The sequence below is a fragment of the Copidosoma floridanum genome, unplaced genomic scaffold (genome assembly GCF_036245765.1).
Source record: "Copidosoma floridanum isolate Cflo_tuat_1 unplaced genomic scaffold, Cflo_Japanese_pri ptg000019l, whole genome shotgun sequence".
Lineage (NCBI taxonomy): Eukaryota > Metazoa > Arthropoda > Insecta > Hymenoptera > Encyrtidae > Copidosoma > Copidosoma floridanum.
In genome coordinates this window covers 12,532,926-12,546,371 of record NW_028321896.1, presented here as the reverse complement: position 1 = coordinate 12,546,371, position 13,446 = coordinate 12,532,926, and the positions used below count along the sequence as shown (strand labels likewise).

Genomic DNA, 13,446 nt, shown 5'->3' with positions numbered 1-13,446 from the left:
GTATCCTCGATAAACGCAGACGCGATGATCCTCGAAAGATCGATGATCCATATATCGTGTTCGTCATCCTCAGGTAACGACGATATCGCTGAGCGGCAGTTCCCTCGTGACCGTGAACACAAGCCGCGAGGAGGGCTACGACATCCAGTTTCGCTTCCGGACGACTCTGCCGGACGGTCTCCTGGCCATCGGCACGGGTCCGACCTACTACATCCTCAAGTTGAACGGCGGCAAGTTAAACTTGCACTCGAGTCTGCTGAACAAGTGGAACGGCGTGTACATCGGGGCCGGGCTCAACGATTCGAACTGGCACAAGGTCTTTGTGGCCATAAACGCGACGCACCTCGTGCTCTCGGCCAACGAGGAACAGTCCATCTACCCGATCAACCTGACCGAGGGCGCTACGGCGATGCACACCTCCTTCCCGACGACCTACATCGGCAGCACCCTCATCAACCTAAAGAAACTCCTGTCCGGCACGCCGTTCTTTGTGGGCTGCACCGAGGACGTGATTATTAACGGCGAGTGGATCTACGCCGGGAGCAGCACGTCGCGTCACGTCGAGATGCTGAACGTCGAGTCGGGCTGCCACCGCGAGGAACAGTGCTCGCCAAATCCCTGCCAGAACAACGGCTACTGCACCGATCTCTGGCGCGACTTCTCGTGCGAGTGCGAGCGCCCCTACCTCGGCTCCACCTGCCAGTACAACATGACCGCCGCGACCTTTGGCTACGAGAACATTACCAACGGCTACGTGAGCGTCAAGGTGGCCGACGCCGCCCGGCGGGCCGTTCGCTCGATCGTCGACATCTCCATGTTCATACGCACCCGCGAGGACCACGGCGACATATTCTACCTTGGCTCCGAGCCGAGTCCCTCGCTCCTGCCCTCCGACACGATCATAAAGGACCGTACCTTCATAGCCGCCCAGCTCGAGGGTGGCGAGCTCCTCGTGCGCATCCAATTCAACGGCACCGAGGCCTACACCGTGGGCGGTGTCAAGCTCAACGACGGCAACAGCCACCTCATCCAAGTGATCCGAAACGTCACCCTCGTCCAGGTCAAGATCAACGGTACGGAGTACTTTAGAAAGACCATCAGCGCCAGCGGTCAGCTCAACGTCACGGTACTCTACCTCGGTGGGCTACCCCAGGCCACGACCAGGTACAACCGACAGGTGGACAGTATTAGGCTGGCCGAGGCAGCGAGCGAGCAAATCGTCAAGCCCCCGACGAACTTCAAGGGCGTGATTCAGGACGTCCAGGTGTCGAACGGCGTCGACACTATGGTCGTCGAGTTCTACCCGCTGAAGGAAAAGGGTATTCCGACCCTCGTTCAATTCGGCACCGTGACCTTTGACCCGGAGAAGGTGCTCGAGGGAGTCGTGTCGGACGACGTGTGCGCCTCGAGCCCGTGTTTCCACAACGGCACGTGCCACGTGACCTGGAACGATTTTTGGTGTCAGTGTCCACGCGGCTACACGGGCAAGACCTGTCAGGAGATGGAGTTCTGCCAGCTGCAGGACTGCCCGAGTGGCTCAAAGTGCCAGAACCTCGACGACGGCTACGAGTGCATGGCAAACGCGACCTTCGACGGTCACAGCACGTCCTTCACCTACGTCTACACTAATCACCCGGAGCTGGCAAACTACTCCTCCTCCTACTCCGACTCGGACAGTTTGATCAAGATAGCTTACCGATCGAACACCGGTGGCACCCTCATGCACATCGCCCCGAGATCGGGCAAGGCTCACTTCACCGTGTCCGTGTTCGAGGACAGGGTGACGGTCGCGTGGAAGCTCGACAACGCGAACACCGGCGTCCTCGCGTTCGGCAAACCCGAGCCCGACGGCAACTGGACGACGATACTCATCAAGCTCAACAACGACTCGATCGAGTGCACGTACGACGACGCCAACGACGATTTCGTGCCCCAGTCGAGCGTCAACTTTCATTATGCGGCCTGGTACGACCTACTGGTCACGGGAAGCGTGACGCTGGGCGGCCTCGGTGGCCCGATCTCCGACATACACAGTTATCTGACCATCGGCACCGAGCGGCACATCGAGAGCAGGGACGGTGGTATTTACGGGAACTCGGTCGACTTTGCCGATCGCAAGCTCACCACCGCACCACCGCCCCACAGCATCATGTCCGGTAAGTGTCCGATACATACACGGATGGATTTATATTGTCTCTTGTTTGGAAAAAAAAAAAAAATAATAATAATAATAATAATAATAATGATAAATAATTTTAATAATGTGCACCTCGCGCGTACAGGAGAAGCGTACAAGGGCTGCCTGGGCGAGGTGAGGATCGGCAGCATGTTGCTGCACTACTTCACTTACGAGGAGGTCTACCAGAACGCGAACTTCACGCCCCTGGAGTTCTTGGCCCTACAGCCGCAGGACGACGACGCGTCGAGCCTAAGCGACAGGATAGGCTGTCGGCTGTGCTTCGAGAGCAGCTGCAAAAACGGGGGTCACTGTCTCGATCGGTTCAATAGTTACGTGTGCGACTGCCCGGCCGGTTACGCCGAGGACGACTGCGCGATCGACATCGACGAGTGCCAGAACAACAAGTGCGCCCACAATTCCACTTGCGTCGACGGCGTCGCCAATTACACCTGCATCTGTGATTCCGCCTGGCAAGGATGGCTGTGAGTTTTTTCTCATCTATTTTAACTTTATTTTTAATTCACACGATGATATGTAGTTCATTCGTCTCGATTAACCGTGACGAGCGTCGCTACGTATATATTTTAATATATAGCTATTGTTGTACCAATTAGCGTGAGTCACTTACGTTGAATGGTATTAACGCCACTTATCACCACACGGAAAATCATTAGTATACACGTATACTGTCATTACGATATCTGTACTCACTTTTAGCTCAAGATTGTTACGAGCCTTCTGAAATACAATAAAATTGACAAAAATGTTTATTTCGCGTACTCGTAACGTAATCACTGTTGTTTTTGGGGGCACAATTGACATACCAATCGACCGACATCAATACGTGTACTTGGATATAACCGATAGCGTTCAATAGAACATAGTCTAATCTAATCGGGTAACTTTCGCCACATCGCATCATGCATCAGCCCCGTTTTCCTTTAAATGTATATCTTATCGCATCGCCGTCGTTGTTCTAGGCGTCAACGTCAGACGAAGCGAGCACACGAAAATATATATCGCTCTCGACTCTCATTATAACAGCACTCGACACTTGAACATTATACACCGGTTGAATTCGGTTTCCCAGGTGCAACAAGGACGTGGACGAGTGCGCGACGATCGGGCCCTGCCAGCACGACGGCGTCTGCATAAACCTCGAGGGCTCGTTCCGCTGCAACTGCTCGGACAAGTACACTGGCGAGCTCTGCGACAACTTCAGGCAGATCACCTGCGCCGATCAACCTTGTCGGAACGGCTCGACTTGCGCTGACGTCGTCAACCTCAGGACGGCCGACAATTTCACGTGCGCGTGCATGCCCGGCTACGAGGACACGCTGTGCGATAAGCCCTACTGCGAGGTCAGAAAGTGCCAGAACTCCGGTGACTGCTTGTACCACGACAATCAGGTGCGTCTTTTGGGGTTTCTAATAGAGACAAAGTGTGTGTGTTTTTTTAAAACTATTTTATGGAGAAATAACGCGTGCTGTACATGTGAGCCTTTGCGTCGGAATTATGCTCGGGAAATACTATTGTACAGATAATAAAAGCTCCTCTACTCTGCGTTTCTTATCTCAGTAATTGGGTTTTTATATATACACACCCACTTATTGACACGCGCGTGCCTCAGATAAGAAGAGCCGTAATCGACGCAACATCAAATACGCGCACCGAGTGAATTCATCTTTTTTTTTTCCCTCTCCTCTCTCATCTGTAAAAATAAAGAAAAGATGCAACGCATCAATGATGATGTGGTGTAGATTTTTGGTAATTTGTGGTAAAGTACACATAGTTACATTTAGATACTCATACGTGTTAACTGTGACTACCCGCTTTCTCGCTTAATTATTAAGTCGTTTAACTCGAAATGGATGAGATAATAATATAATTATGCGTTGAATTCGGTGATTGCAACAGCAGTGCGTTTCGGGACTGTGGACTGTGCACCTATTTGATATCCACTGAATCGTATAGACGATAGACATTTTTTGTGAATAAAATAGTAAGAGGTGAGCGGTACGGATGATTGTGGCTCTTACAAAACATTAAAAATAAATGGTGATCGTTTCAGACGCCGTACTGTTCGTGCCCGGTTGGTTACACGGGCAAGTACTGCGAGACGAACATCGACGATTGCGCGCCGGACGTCGAGGGCAAACTGCCCTGCAACAACAACGGCCGCTGTCACGACGGTGTCAACAGTTTCACCTGCGACTGCGTCGGCACCGGCTACACCGGACCAACCTGCGACGAGGACATCAACGAGTGCGACAACCAATACCTGAACGACTGCGGCTACGGCACGTGCAACAACACGGCTGGGAGTTATCGTTGCTTCTGCGATCCCGGCTACTGCGGACTCACCTGCACGATGGTTGACCTCTGCCAAGAACATTACTGTCAAAATGGTGGCACTTGCCACTGCGGTAACGGAACGGGCGAGCTTTACTGGTGCGTCTGTCCGACCGGTTACAGCGGCCAGAACTGTACCGAGGTAACGGTCTTTTTTTTCCTCTTCTTTTACATAAAGTTAAGTATATACCGATCACGAGACGGCGAAACTTATGGATTTTCTTTGCAGTCGCAGCGCTCGTTGGGAAGTCAAGTTGCCCACGTCATGAAGTTTGTCGGTCCTGTGCTCGCGGTGTTGTTCATCATAGCAGCCGGCTCGCTGATCGCGTTCTTCATGATGGCGCGCAAGAAACGAGCGACGAGAGGCACTTACAGTCCATCGGCCCAAGAATTTAGTAATCCACGGGTTGAGATGGACAACGTTATGAAGCCACCCCCCGAGGAGAGGTTGATCTAAGAGCGTCGGGATATCGTCACGAGTTTTCCGTTCGAATGATTCATCCTAGTCCCTTTCGTCGACTTGTCGCGTACAAATGTATCAAGGCCCCGTAACTCGGGATGAGTTTTTTCGGGTAAAATCATTGTACAGATCGAAGTAGGACGCTCAATAGGACGTTTTTCTCATTATTAGTTTATATTTTTGGTCGATTAAGAGAAATCCAGAGATGTTTCTCGCTTAAGTACGAGCACGGTTTTGACACGTTAGAACAAGTGCACCTAGTGCATGGCGCCGATCGAATCCTTTATAACGCGTATAGTAGATAGACACACATACACACACTTGTCGAAAAAGAAAGTGTGAATTAAATGTAATCTTATCGTTAAATTTAAATATTATTTGCAGAACGATTTTTCTATGATGTTCATGTATAAAACACAAAGGGTATAATATTACATGAGACTGACGTTTTTACTGGCAAAAGAGATTTTATGTTGAAATTCTTCTGTAAAGTAAAATTTTACATTCCACTCGACTGTGACGTTGACACAAGTTTCTGCCTTCGTGCGGGGATAATTTTTTCAAGTGTACTTAAACTTGCTCAGTGTCTGTGTATGAGGCATTGATTGAAAAAAAAAAAAAAAATAATAATAATAATACTAATAAAGACCCGTCCACTTAGTGCCTAAAAAATATTTAAATGTAAGCGAAAAGTACATACTTATAATTATTACCACAATGTGTTTTTTATCTGCAAATATCGATATCATTTTCGACTTCAATAGCGAGATCTCAAGAAGTAATTTGTTTGTCAATCAAGAGGTTGAGGTATAATTATGACAATGTCTCAACAAATCATATGCTATTGCATGCGATTCTCTTGTGTATCTATGGACAAAAAGTTTATGAACTCATTATTTAATGTGATTCGTTAACATGCGGTCCTAATTGTTAATTTTGTACATAGTTTAGCATGTAAGTTGTATGTTACTTGAGAGTAAAAATTATTAATGCTTTTTAAAAATTAAGAATTTTTTATGAGAGTAGATAGTATTTATACGTATTATGTAACACTAAATACAACACTCGAATTTAATTATGTATTATATAATATTTATGTGTACCGACACAACCAAAGTACAGTCGCCGAGCATAAATGTTCGTCAATAAACAAAATATATTTGCGAAGATCATGCGTTAATGATAAAACGAGATTTTTACTATACTTAATAAAAAATGTGTCGATGTTAGCGTGAATTTTAGATAAATTTTTTCGACTTTTTATTCAAACGAATTTTATGCGATCTTTTTGCGGGAGCAGTTTCACCATTATCTTTTACGATTTTTAGCAAGACTGAGATTTTAGGGTGTAATAACAACTCGTTGCTCAATAAATGAAATGAAATATTTGTTCTTTTTAATAGATGCATCAATCGATTTTGAGATTTTTTATGAATAAGTTATGCAAGTGTACAAGCGAAAAACATAAAGATTCATTATCAACAACTTATGCACATAATTCATTTTCCTAGTATTTACATATAAATTACACTAGTTACTTTGAATTTCCAAAAATTACCCACGTAATTCTGATTAACAAAAACGTTGATGAGTTACGTGATAAAAACCTTTAAAATATTAGACTTTTTTTTTTTTTTTTTTTTTTGTAATTGGCTAAAATTTTTCTTCACTACTTATATTTACATATTCGAGTAGAATCACTTGAGTCAGATTTATATTTCAACTTACTTTTTTGCCATTGATTTTGTGTAACTTATTTCTCGATACCTTGTCAAAGAACAATAATCCTGCTGCTCTTTCTACACTTTCTGGTGGCACCTGAAAAAACAATTATATTATTATTTGAAAAATTGATTTTTTTAAGAAATCCATAAAAAAATGGTTCTTACTCTAAAGTTCTCAAGTGGAGCATCATTGTCAATTGGGGCATTTGGCATAACAAACGCCTCCATTTCTAATTTCGCGTCAGAAGTTTCTCCAACAACAATTTTGTAAAAATGTGTTGGCACAGCTACATGATTGGCACCAATAACTTCGTATTTGACGTATTTTTTTCCATCTGGTTCGAGTCTACACATTCAATTGTACGGTGATTGGAGTTTCAAAAAAAATTTTAATCAACGATTGATTTCACGTACTTTGGCAGGTATAGGGGTCCTGTGCAGACGTACACGTCTTTGTATATCTTTGTCAGTTTCCTCACGTATATTTCCAGCCTGTTCCAAGAATCCCTGTTGAAGCCCACTCCAACTTGTGGCGCCATGTTTGTCAAGTAAAACGTCTGTTGTATGTGCTTTTGATCCATTTTGTGATTTCCAGCTGCTGCCAAGTGTCCCCTGTCGTATCCGCTTCGTTTATAGTCTCTGTTATCAGATCTAAAAAGGCAAGGAATCTGTACTCAAAAAATTGTTTATGAAAACTACTGTAAAAAAAAAAAAGAAATCAAACAAAAATACCGAAAGAAAGGATGAATGCTGGGGTCAGGTACAAATTCACACTTTGACCTGTCGATATTCTTGTTCGTGTTTAATCTCTCTTGAGAGAGATGTTCAAACACCCAATGAGCCACTCTATTTCTTCTGTCGTATGACAGAACGAAATCATCATAGGACCTCACCTGATCCAACCCTGGAAATCCGTATTTCATTATCTGTGGACGGTGACAACAAAACAACTTTATATTAATTTTTGTAGAATTCACCGACTTATAAGGAACTCTTGCTATACCAAAGCGTTAAATGAATGAAACTGAATCCTAGCCACCATATCCTACCCAATTCTACCTCCTACAACGAGTCCATGTACCCTTACAGTTTACTAAATTTGTAGAGGACAAGGTCTAGTTTAAAAAGTACACAAAGACGTTTAGCAGTTAGATTCAGTTTCATGACAAATGAGTAGCACAAACGTGAACAATGACACATTCCATGTATGCTTGTAGCTTGATCGTGCAGCAAAAAGGTACTTTTACACGAAAAAAATGTCGAATGACAATGAGATTAACATGCTAATAAATTAACATTCAAGCAAAACAAGACCTACAGAAGCTCAGATTGAGAAAAGCAAAAACTTCTAACAGTACCTTCAAGTTGCAGTAACAAACAAATAAAGAAATGCGGTGACATACTTGGCTGAGCCTGGATCCAGTGGTGGACAGTTTGGATCCCATGTTGTGGTCGACGTCGACGGTATTCGAATCTGTCGGAGGCAGGGGCGAGGCCGCGGACACGCTGCCGAAAATCGGCAGACCCGGCATGCTCTTGACATTGGCAGCGGATAGAAACGACGAGCGCCGAGGCTGATGCTCGACACCGACAACGTGACGCTCGTAATGTTTGCCCGCGAACCAGCCGGCGAGTCCTGCTCCCGTGACCGAGGACAACTTCATTAATCCTCGCCACGATGACATTTTTCACGTGTTCCGCAGAAAAAAGCCCAGACTGATGAGTAATGTGTGCTAATTTGCTAATGGTTGGGTTACAACGAGAGTTGACGGGTCGACCTTTAAATTTGCGAGGTAAGGGTGTGCTCTTTTTATTTAGGGTCGGCAACACGCAGGACGTTTGAAGGTAACAAAATGATGCACATCATGCTTGCCAGTGCCAAAATCTTTTATTTTATGCAATGCAGGTCTATGGTTTGTTTGTTTTCAAAACTTAGTATTATTGCTGTGGAGCAGACAACTTTCGTGCCGCGCGCGCATACACACACATATGACACACACGAGCATAAAGCACCACGTGATCAACACACAGAGAGGGGGAAAGGAAGAGAGAGGCGGAGATGGGACAAGAATTCAAATTTGTAATTTATTAAAAAAGATTGTTTTTGTAAAAAACTATTTATTTACAAAGAAAAATAACTATTTTCAACAAATTGATAGGTTTCACACAGTTTGTTGACAAACTGTTTCTATCTTTTATAGTAAGTCATTTAGCGGCTTGTGTTGGCTCGTAAATGTAACATGATGTTTGAAATGAATAACTTCCCAATATTATTGTACATAAAATCTGAGTTTAAAATTACTAATATTGATCATCTTCCTCTTCAGAATCTTCAACTTCAACTTGATTGTAGCCAGGAATCATTTTTGGATCAAACGTTGACTGGAAACACTTTTTGAATATCATCTTTGCTTTTTTTGAAAGTTGTCTAGGTGGCGAGTTTCGAACGAAATCATCGTCATCCTTGTCATTTGGATTTTGTGCAGTTTCCTCTGATTTTCGCTTCAAAAATGCAAATGCATCCTTCACTGTTTTCTCACTCCCTTCTGTGTTAGTATTCCTTGGTACCGGAGTGCAAGTTTTAGATGACGATCCTGAATCTTTTCCATTTCTCTGAGATGGCGAGTCAGTCACGTCACTGATTCTACCTACTGATTCAGTATTTCTAACTTCTGATGTATTTAATGAATTGTTATTGACTCTACTTGCATCAAATGATTTCTTACTCAACGACTTGATCCCTTGCTTGGCTTTGGCAGGGGCTTTTTTTGGAGCTTTCTTTGGCACTGGGTTTCGCCTTGTAGATACAGTACTTTGTGATGCACTATCAGTATCTGGATTTAACGTAGCAAGAACTAAATTTGTTTCTAGTGATGACGACTTGCACACAAACACAACTGGCCTGGAAAAGTTGTCGTTAAATAATGATTTGACATACATACATGGAAAAATGTTTTTAAATACTTGCCTTCCCGGCTTGTCAAAATTTATTTCGATAGGCTGTCCTAAAGCTTCTGAAAAACATAAGATTGCCCTTAATTCTTTTAAACAAAATGTGATCACCGTGTCAGACTCAATTGCATATTTGTCAAATTCTCGAGCTCCAAACACAAGTTGCGTGCGCGTCTCATTAGATACATCTAAAAACAATTAATTTGACTTCATTTTTACTTTGAAACTCATTGAAGTAACTCATTTTTAATTTTCATTAAATGATAATTACTTGAAGTTTCATCAATATAATTCCTAATAAGGACTTTATCCTGCAGTACTTCTACGGTTATTTCCAAAAGCCCTTGTTGAAAATTTTGAACAATATCATTCATAACACGTGGCTGTATACACAAATTATTTGCTGTGCCATCTTTTTTGTAATTTGCCTTTAAGATAAGACAATCAATTAATTAAACTGCGAATAAAATAAACCATAAAAAACAAAAGTTAACGTACTCTTATTGTCTCACAATCAAGTATTGGCAGCAAATGAGTTTTTATAACACTATTTTTGTACTTCACTATGAAACACAATTTTTCAGAGTCTTCCTCCAGTTGTATATGACAAGATTCCACTTGCTTGTCTATTAAACTTGGTGACTTAAATACTGCTAATGCACTCTGAAAAAAAGCAAAAAGAGCAAGTGGCTACAATGCATCTTAATATCTCTAATGTGAAAATTTCACAGCTTACCCTAATGAGAATTTTGCACCTGAGCGCATCAGTCCTTTCCAAGTCCTCGTAGGCATAGTAGGAAAAATAATTTTCTTGAAAAGTCACATCGACATAGGCCGAATTTGTACCGTTGACAGATCGAAAAGACAAACAATCCTCTTGTGGCTGTACAAACATTTCGTCGCCAATTTTCGAGAGCATCTGTACGGCTCGAGCCAAAACTAAAACAAGATTCGGTAACTCATAACAATCTTTTTTAAAAAAATTATCACTCAAGCAAATCCACATGATTTGATAGTTAAATATTTAATAAATTAACAAATAATACTATAACCTAAAACAAAAATGAAACTTTACGCACTTTTAATATTTCCGCCTGACACAATACACTTCATTTTCACTACGTCTATTTCGTTACACTGATGTTAGAAACAACTACATAAAATAAGAAGCAATAATTATGTTATTTAACGTTTGGGAAAAAACATTCAGAGTGAAATCATCCATATCACAAGTTGTCACAAAATTAAACAAAAACTGGAAAACGCGCGGCACGGCTATCAACAAAAACGACTGATAAGTATTATTTTTATCCGCAAACGCTGCCAACTATGAGGCTCTTTTACCGTCAAGCTTGAATCAGATGGCGCCAGGGCACGTCGCGGCTGTCATGGCCGTCTCACTCACACAACATTACTTTTCAGTATTGTATGTACATAGGAAATTAAAGTGTAGTGGTAAAGCGCAATATTTGAAATTTTGAAATGAATAAGGAAGACAAGAAAGAATATTATGGGAGCTTAAAAGTTTCAGAATTGAAAAAGCTTTTAAAAGGGAAAGGAGCAAGAGTCAGTGAAAGAAAAGCAGAACTCGTGGACAGGTAAGCCATGACTTGGGAGCGGCATAAATGTTGGTCTCCCAATTGCTTCGAGCCACTTTTTTTTTATCACACTATCAGAAGGAAATTTAAATTTCACTTTCTTATCGCAGGATATTACACTGCACTTCATTTTTCCTACTATCTTTAAACGTAAATGCAAACAAAAATTGTCTGCAAACAACAGCAATCATTTACAAAGGTTATGTCTTCTGCTTTGCTCATTACACAGATAGGCTCACGAACGCAATACACAACTGTAAATTTGACGGTGTGTAAGTATGACAGCCGCGACGTGCCCTGGCGCCATCTGATTCAAGCTTGACGGTAAAAGAGCCTCATAGGGACCGTAGTATATATAGGCTATATTTTGTAAAGTTAAGTTACGTATACTTAGGCCGTGGTATAACGCCAAATGGCCAAATAAATACTAATTTTGAAAAATTTATAAAATTCGGTTGTATGGATCAGCGCCATCTAGCGGTGTCAACGTTCTCTTATCTCTTTGACTCAGCGATCTGCCGATCTCACTCTCGTCGAAACTGTCGACAATTTAAAATGAAAATTTTCAGCGCAGCGAAATCCTTTTTTTTTATAATTCCTTATTTGGCATACTGCCAAATCCAAATTAGCCAATTAGCCTATCAAATACCGTTTGATGACGTTGTTTGTTTGCAACTTAGCCGCTCAGCTGCTAGTGCTGCTATACATATATTATATAGTGGCATGTATATGCACATACACATCCCCCAAAGAACTTTGGCAGATTTTACTTCTGCTGTTTAACTTTTCTGTCAAGTCCAATGAATTGATCTCTTAATATTTTAGCATTCCGCTAGTGGATTTTAGCGAGAGGATCATTTTTACGACTAATAAACGAGTGCCGAACTACGACAGTCATGGTGAGCTAGATTTTGTATTTTAGGGCGTGTTTGCGTCAACTAAACGCTCATCATAACCTACTGTTTAAGTTTGATCGTTTATTCGGTTTTACTATAGGTTTCGTTTTTGATTTATTAAATTATAGATATAAGACCTCTCAGATCTGATTTATGGATAATTCTATTTTTTAAGTAATAATTTTTTTTTTTTCTAAAAAGACAATCCCTATACTTACAATTGATTCACAAATTAACATTTTTGCAGCTTGTACTAGTTCTTGGTGACTTACACATTCCGCATCGATGCAGCAGCCTGCCAAGTAAGTTCAAGAAACTTCTTGTACCCGGCAGGATACAACACATATTGTGCACTGGGAACCTTTGTACAAAAGAGTCTTATGATTATTTAAAAACCTTGGCAAGTGATGTTCACATTGTGAGGGGAGACTTTGATGAGGTGAAAATTGTTATTTGGTCCAAATTTTTTCCCTATAGTTCATATTACTAACAATTGATTTTTAGAATCTGAATTATCCAGAGCAAAAAGTCGTCACAGTAGGACAATTCAGAATAGGATTATCTCATGGCCATCAAGTAGTCCCATGGGGTGATCCAGAAGCATTGGCTTTGATCCAGAGACAGCTAGACGTTGATATTTTGATAACTGGTCACACACACAAGTTTGAAGCTTATGAGCATGAAAATAAGTTTTACATTAATCCTGGATCAGCAACTGGAGCATACAATCCACTTGACACGTAAGAATAGTTTAATTAAATTATACTTACTCATTTGTCAATCCTTCTTTTAATGATTTGTTTGTTTTTCTCCAGATCTGTCACTCCTTCATTTGTTTTAATGGACATTCAAAGTTCTACTGTTGTTACGTATGTCTATCAATTAGTTGGTGATGAAGTGAAGGTTGAACGAATTGAGTACAAGAAAAGTTAATAATCATCTCAAGATCAACTTATTGAATCTTAAATATATATGTAAAATATACATACATATTTACTTTTTTTTTTACTTGCATACATGCTACACGTACATATACAGCAAACAAAGTTTTATGAAAATATGCACATTATTATATATATATGATTACTTTTATGATCAAGTGTGAATCTGCTTACTTTGTAAGACGATAAATGAGATTCTTACATGACGCGCTTAGGCGTTACAACTGTAAATAAAATTTTATCTTACGGAATTTTTAATAAAAATTTCAATTCTTAAAATTTTTTAATTTTATATTTGATCCATTGTATGTATATGCATAAATTTTAAATTTACAGTATTCTCT

General features: G+C 41.6%; 4 protein-coding genes across 8 annotated transcripts in view; 2 read left to right on the top strand and 2 right to left on the bottom strand.

Moving 5' to 3' along the window:
- The window catches only part of crb (cell polarity complex component crumbs), a 51,797-nt gene extending 45,317 nt beyond the window's left edge, over positions 1 to 6,480 (top strand). For all 3 annotated transcript variants that reach the window (XM_089593304.1, XM_089593305.1, XM_089593306.1), the window contains 5 exons: positions 74 to 2,156; positions 2,283 to 2,661; positions 3,270 to 3,588; positions 4,251 to 4,673; positions 4,761 to 6,480. In XM_089593304.1, the coding sequence (XP_089449430.1) occupies positions 74 to 2,156; positions 2,283 to 2,661; positions 3,270 to 3,588; positions 4,251 to 4,673; positions 4,761 to 4,988 (3,432 nt within the window). In that variant the 3' untranslated portion in view covers positions 4,989 to 6,480. The remainder of the gene's footprint in view (positions 1 to 73; positions 2,157 to 2,282; positions 2,662 to 3,269; positions 3,589 to 4,250; positions 4,674 to 4,760) is intronic.
- Positions 6,366 to 8,474, bottom strand: EndoG (endonuclease G, mitochondrial). 2 transcript variants are annotated; one of them, XM_089593307.1, is made up of 5 exons: positions 8,119 to 8,474; positions 7,448 to 7,665; positions 7,130 to 7,366; positions 6,881 to 7,061; positions 6,366 to 6,809 (listed from the first exon to the last, which is right to left on the bottom strand). In XM_089593307.1, exons 1-5 carry the CDS (start codon positions 8,398 to 8,400, stop codon positions 6,711 to 6,713), a joined length of 1,017 nt encoding a protein of 338 aa, XP_089449433.1. In that variant the 5' UTR covers positions 8,401 to 8,474; the 3' UTR covers positions 6,366 to 6,710. The 2 variants fall into 2 exon arrangements, with proteins under 2 accessions (XP_089449433.1, XP_014214700.2); XM_014359214.2 differs by having other exon boundaries at positions 7,448 to 7,641.
- A 435-nt stretch (positions 8,475 to 8,909) lies between these two features.
- On the bottom strand, positions 8,910 to 10,945 carry Rad9 (cell cycle checkpoint control protein Rad9). Of its 2 annotated transcripts, XM_089593116.1 has the most exons (7): positions 10,747 to 10,945; positions 10,404 to 10,606; positions 10,166 to 10,330; positions 9,939 to 10,095; positions 9,684 to 9,855; positions 9,442 to 9,617; positions 8,910 to 9,366 (listed from the first exon to the last, which is right to left on the bottom strand). In XM_089593116.1, exons 1-7 carry the CDS (start codon positions 10,778 to 10,780, stop codon positions 9,017 to 9,019), a joined length of 1,257 nt encoding a protein of 418 aa, XP_089449242.1. In that variant the 5' UTR covers positions 10,781 to 10,945; the 3' UTR covers positions 8,910 to 9,016. The 2 variants fall into 2 exon arrangements, with proteins under 2 accessions (XP_089449242.1, XP_014215016.2); XM_014359530.2 differs by having other exon boundaries at positions 8,910 to 9,617.
- Positions 10,946 to 11,998: 1,053 nt separating this feature from the next.
- On the top strand, positions 11,999 to 13,327 carry Vps29 (vacuolar protein sorting 29). The gene is made up of 4 exons (XM_014359338.2): positions 11,999 to 12,164; positions 12,409 to 12,600; positions 12,666 to 12,901; positions 12,977 to 13,327. Exons 1-4 carry the CDS (start codon positions 12,162 to 12,164, stop codon positions 13,092 to 13,094), a joined length of 549 nt encoding a protein of 182 aa, XP_014214824.1. The 5' UTR covers positions 11,999 to 12,161; the 3' UTR covers positions 13,095 to 13,327.
- The last annotated feature ends 119 nt before the right edge of the window (positions 13,328 to 13,446 follow it).